Source organism: Kogia breviceps, chromosome 2 (genome assembly GCF_026419965.1).
Source record: "Kogia breviceps isolate mKogBre1 chromosome 2, mKogBre1 haplotype 1, whole genome shotgun sequence".
Lineage (NCBI taxonomy): Eukaryota > Metazoa > Chordata > Mammalia > Artiodactyla > Physeteridae > Kogia > Kogia breviceps.
Window position 1 is genome coordinate 7632850 of NC_081311.1, and position 6000 is coordinate 7638849.

At 51.4% G+C, this 6000-nt stretch overlaps 1 protein-coding gene and 1 pseudogene across 6 annotated transcripts in view; one reads left to right on the top strand and one right to left on the bottom strand.

The window, feature by feature from the left end:
* The window catches only part of LHPP (phospholysine phosphohistidine inorganic pyrophosphate phosphatase), a 137006-nt gene extending 132162 nt beyond the window's left edge, over positions 1 to 4844 (bottom strand). For 3 of the 6 annotated variants that reach the window (XM_067024394.1, XM_067024395.1, XM_059053979.2), the window contains exon 1: positions 4656 to 4836. In XM_067024394.1, the coding sequence (XP_066880495.1) occupies positions 4656 to 4780 (125 nt within the window). In that variant the 5' untranslated portion in view covers positions 4781 to 4836. Of the gene's footprint in view, positions 1 to 4655 lie in introns of all 6 variants that reach the window. The other 3 variants (XM_067024396.1, XM_067024397.1, XM_067024398.1) reach the window with 2 other exon arrangements.
* On the top strand, positions 1593 to 2590 carry LOC136793653 (large ribosomal subunit protein uL2-like; annotated as a pseudogene).
* Positions 4845 to 6000: the final 1156 nt, after the last annotated feature.

Here is a 6000-nt window from a genome sequence, read left to right on the forward strand (position 1 = left end):
TACAAAACTGGCTGGGATGTATTTTAGGACTATTAGTATATCTGGTTATTATACCGCTGCTAGATTGCTACCAAAGACACTCCAGCTAGGTAAATTAGTTGAATTAAAGCAAATCAAGACAAAAAACTCCCGGGGATCTGTTAGAAGATGTCGGTGCCAAACCCACAGAGGTTAAAGGACCAGGGATCACTCTCCTTCGAGTCACACCCTGGAATCTGTGCAGGTGTTTGTTGGACGGTGTATGGGGGGGAGCGTCACCCAGGGGAGTCTGCTAGAGAGAAGCCCCTGACCTCTTCCAATGCCCGCTTCTCCCTCAAAGGACTCTAAGTGTGGGTCCAGCACAGCGGTTAGGAGTCGCGCAGACCTGGGTTCCCATGGTCCCTGGGCCATCCCAGCTGAGACCCTAGCAAGCCCTGAGCCGCAGTGGCTTCAGCTGATTGAGGGAGCTCACCTCCTCCCACCGCCACGCTGTTAGGGGGACTACATGACATAAACAGGGACGCTCAGCATAGAGGAAGCACTCTCTGAGAGCAGCCAGCTTTGCTGGTGCTGGGACACGCCTGGAGCCTCACTGGCCCGGGAGGGGTGCACACCAGACCCACATTACTGACTGGAAACAAGGGCTCACAATCAGCCCTCCCTATTCCAAAGCCACTGCTGAATCCATTCTGTGCTCCTCAGCAGAAGGTAGACGGGGAGGGACCGAGGCTCTGTCCATATCCTTGACCTACTTTATTTCTCAGGTTTTGAGGCAAAAATGACCCTGCTAAAATGCAAAGGACTTCGGGACTTCCCTGGTGGTGCAGTGGTTAAGAACCCGCCTGCCAATGCAGGGGACACGGGTTCGAGCCCTGGTCCGGGAAGATCCCACATGCCGCGGAGCAACTAAGCCCGTGCGCCGCAACTACTGAGCCTGCACTCTAGAGCCCGCGAGCCACAACTACTGAGCCCATGTGCCGCAACTAATGAAGCCCGCGTGACTAGAGCCCATGCTCTGCAACAAGAGAAGCCACGGCAATGAGAAGCCCGTGCACCACAAGGAAGAGTAGTAGCCCCTGCTCGCCGCAACTAGAGAAAGCCTGTATGCAATGAAGACCCAATGCAGCCAAAAATAAAATTAATTAATTAACTTAAAAAAATTTTTAAGAATGAATGAAAATGTAAATTAGTTTAAAAAAATAAAAAATAAATAAAATGCAAAGGACTGACAAACCCACGTGTTGGTGAGGACACAGAGCCACGGGGACTCTCACATATACCACTTTGGGAAGCGATTTGACAGCATCTTCTAGCAATGAACATATGCCTATCTTATGACCAGCAATTCCACTCCTAGGTCTGTACCCAGCAGAAATGCATCCATGCATTCGCCAGGCATGTTCTAGAATGTTCATGGCAGCACTATTCAAAATAACTGAAAACAGGAAACTACACCCCCTCGATAGAAGAACAGATGTGTACTTTACTTCAATATAAAGCTGGTTTTTTTTAAGTGGCCCTGATTTTAAAAAAATTAAAAGCACGTACAACAGGAATTCCTATATTAACATGGGATGTGCTCTTTCGGCCGCGCTCCTCAGCAGACTGCTGCCATGGGCCGCGGGATCCGTGGGTAGAGGAAGGGCGCCGGCTCCACGTTCCGCGTGCAGGTGAAGCACCGAAAGGACGCCGCGTCTCTGCGCACCGTGGACGTTGCCGAGCAACATGGCTGCACCAAGGGTATCGTGAAGGACATCATCGACGACCCGGGCTGCAGCGCGCCCCTTGCCAAGGTGGTCTTCCGGGATCCATGCCGTTTTAAGAAGCGGACAGAGATGTTCATCACCACCGCGGGCATCCACACTGGCCAGTTCGTGTGCTGTGGCAAGCAGGCCCAGCTCAGCATCGGCAATGTGCTCCCGGTGGGTACCGTACCTGGGGGCACCATCGTGTGTCGTCTGGAGAAGCCTAGTGACTGGGGCAAGCTGGCCAGAGCCTCTGGGGACTATGTGACTGTCATCTCCCACAACCCTGAGACAAAGAAGACCAGAGTGAAGCTGCCCTTGGGCTCCAAGAAGGTCATCTCCTCCACCAACAGAGCTGTGGTCGGTGTGGTGGCTGGAGGTGGCCGCGATGACAAGCCCATTCTGAAGGCCAGCCGTGCCTACCACAAGCATAAGGCAAAGAGGAACTGCTGGCCATGCGTGCGGGGTGTGGCCACGAACCCGGCGGAGCATCCCTTCGGCGGGGGCAACCACCACCACATCGGCAAAACCCTCTACCATCCTCAGAGATGCCTCTGCTGGCCAGAAAGTGGGTCTCATTGCTGCCCACCAGACGGGGTGTCTCCGGGGAACCACGACTGTGCATCAGGGCTGGGGGCTCAATAAAGTTTGTCTTTTTCACAAAAACAAACAAACAAACATGGGATGTGACGTTTAACTGTCATACCCATGGGGTGTATTGTGTGCCAAGCACTGCGTCAAGGGCCATCATGGCACCTGCCTGCACCCCTCTGCGCCCCTCTCCATCCCCTCAGGTGCTCCAGTTCAACTCCGGAGCCGTTCTTTATTTCATCTTCTCCCTGTTCCCCGCAATATCCAATACATAGGCAGGTCCTATTGGAACTACTCCCAAAACATCGAATTCATCCCCTTCTCTTCATCTCCACTGCTGCCCCCAGTCCACACCCTATCAGCTCTCCCTGGACCACACAAGGGTCTCCCAACTGCCTGTTCCCCGATTCCTCTGGAGCCCAGCCATCTGCCCCACTGCCAGCTCATTCTCCACTTTGCAGCCAGAGATCTTCTTAAAATATTTTTTTTTCTGGTGCAGTATTTTTTTCCAGCACTTTTTGAGACAAAATTGACAAAATATTTGTAATCTGATATCTTGAATGGGAAATACATCCACATGGTTCAAAACTTTAAAAAATGTTTATATACAAAGTTACCAAAGGAAGATCCTTGCTCCCATCCCTACCCCCAACCACCTAGTTCTCCACAATCACTTGCCTTCCAGCTCTTCACAGGTTGAAGCTCTTCCCTCCAGTTTCCTTATACAAACACACCAGCAGGAACACATGCTTGCATTTCTTCCTTTTCCACCCAAAAGATGGCACAGTGCACATCCTGTCTTCACTGACAGCACGTCTACATGGCAGGCATGCTCGTTCTTTTTTATGCAGCATGGAATTCCACTGTGTAGAAGGATAGACTGTAATACTCCCCTAGCAATGGACAGCTGAGCTGTTTCCAGTCTTTTGCTATTTCGCAAGGCACTGCCATGAATGACCTCCCACCTATGTCATTTCTCATGTAGGAGGCAGTATGCTGATAGATAATGCCAAATGCATCTTCCACAAGCAATATAAGACAGGGTCTGCTTCCACAAACTCTCACCAAGAGAATGTGTTCCCAAAGTTGTGGATTTCGGCCAATTTTCTCAAATTGATGAAAAAAGGCATCTCAGGATAGTTTTAATTTGCACTTCTCTTATTCGAGTAAGGCTGAGCATCTTTCCTATGCTTTTCCTTTGTGTTTCTATTTGTTTTCCTTTCCTATGAATTGTTTATATCCTTTGTGCATCTTTCTATTGGGCTGTTGATTTGTTGTTGTCGATTTCTAGATGTTGAGGCGTAGCTACAAGGTATTCTCCTACTCCAAGATTTCAAAGGGAATCTCTCCTGTTCTCATTTACTTATATGTTTCACTTTCTACATTTAAATGTCTTGAAAACATAAATCAGATCACATGACACTCCTGCCTAAAATCTTCAGTAACTTCTCACTGCACCCAGGATGGAATCCAGGCGGCTCTCTGTGACCCTCAGGTCCCTGCCTGCTGTAGCCAGGCTCACCCTCGCTAGTCCCCACTCGCTCTGCAGTTCCGTGAGTGCGTGCGATCTGCCGAGATCTCCTCTCGAGCTCTCCTCCGAGCTCTCCTCCGCCTCAGGCTTTGCAGCCACTGTTCCCTTCAGATGGAAGGCACTTCCTCCTCCACTTCACCCCATGCCCCCTCTTACCCTCTGGCTCTCCGATGGCAGTGGCAATTACAAAGTCCAGGGCCCAGTGGTGCCAACAGTGGTCCTGGCAGTGTCCTCTGTGCACAACACTTGGTGGGCAAGACGCCCTCCTACCGTCTAAGCAGACAGTCAAGGCAGTCCAACTGAATTACAACGCCAGCCACGTATGTAATTTAAAGTGTTCTGGTAACCACATTAACAAAGGTTAAAAGAAGAAGGTGGAATTAATTTAATACATTTTATTTAAGCTAACATATTCAAATTACTATCGTTTCAACATGTAACCAATATAAAACAATACAATGAACTTTTTACATTTTTTCTCACTAAGTCTTCGAAATCCGATGTGGGCTGTACACTTGCACCACATCTAAATTCAGACCTGCCACATTCCAAGCGCTCAACAGCAAGGAGCGGGGCTGCCCTGTTGGACAGTGGCGCAACTCTAACCATTAGAGGCCCGGTGCTCACCCTGGGACGCCGGATGCCTGGCACACCTGGGGGCTGCAGCGCGATGCTCCCGGGACCAGCCCCCCCGCTCGCCGGGCGGGGCGGGGCCAGAGCAGCAGCCCCGCCCCGCCCCCGGCAGCGGCCCACAGGACCCGGCTGAGCACAGCGCCGGGCGCTCGAGGCGGCCTTCGCGGCCCACTCACCTCGCCAGCGCCTCCACAGAGCCTGCGATCGGCGCGCCGCCACCCTCACCGCCGTCGTACAGCACGCCTGAGATGTCCAGCAGCACCCCACGCACGCCGGCCAGCCGCTCGCCCCACGCAGCCATTACGTCCCGCCTGCGCCTCGGCCCCCGCGTCCCAACCGGCTGCTGGAAGCTGCGGCCGCGCTCGCCGCGCAGGGGCGCCTGGGAAGTGTAGTCCTGCGGGCGGGGCGGGGCGGGGCTGAGCTGGGCCGGTGGGGCGTGGCCGGGCGCAAACCCGGCAAGACAGGTGATGCTTCCCGGCTCTCGACTCACGCGCCCCCAAAATGGGAGCCTTTTCACCTGGAGATCAGTGGATAAAGTGTCATCCTCCCTAAAAATTAGAGCAAGGCAGATTGGGACGAGGAGGCAACTGTAAAAGTAACAAAAATTAAAGAGAACAGGCAAGACCTTCATTGGTGTTTTCCTGTGGCCCGATGACACTCCTAAAAGCAATGGAGATAGTTGGGCCCACAGACCGGACAATGCTGCGCGCCTGAGAAGCAATGATAAGGTAACGAATCTCTAAAGACATGTCTGAAGTGTAAGCTATGATGCCAAAACAAGCTGGAAGAAAAATAAATGTTCAGGGACCGGAATTGTTCAAGAAGTGATAAGATGGCTACTGACAGAAATATTATGCCATGAAAAAAGGAAGACTAGGTTACAACCTGAAAAACGCTCATGATATAACATTGTGTGAAAAAGCAGAGGGACTTCCCTAGCTGTCCAGTGGTTAAGACTCGGCTTCCAATGCAGGGGGCGTGGGTTCCATCCCTCGTTGAGGAACTAAGATTCCACACGCGGAGTGGTGCAAAAAAAAAAAGCAGAATGCAAAATTGTATGTAGACCACTGCCTACCAAAATAAGGCATAGGAACGGCTGAGAAGAAAATGGGAATATTGCAATGTGTTAGACCAGTGAGATTTTGGATAAATTTTTACATTCTATTTAATGTTACATCGTTTTGTAATAAATAAAAGTTGATAGAAAAGGGGAAGAGTTTCCTTGACTGCCCTTCTGACCCTTTCAAGTGTTTAAACTGAAACTTCAAAAAATTTAACTTCTGGGACTTCCCTGGTGGCACAGCGGTTAAGAATCCGCCTGCCAAAGCAGGGGACATGGGTTCGAGCCCTGGTCCCGGAAGATCCCACATAACATGGAGCAACTAAGCCTGTGCGCCACAACTACTGAGGCTGCGCTCTAGAGCCCGCGAGCCACAACTACTGAGCCCGTGTGCCACAACTACGAAGCCTGCACGCCTAGAGCCCATGCTCCGCAACAAAAGAAGCCACCCCAATGAGATG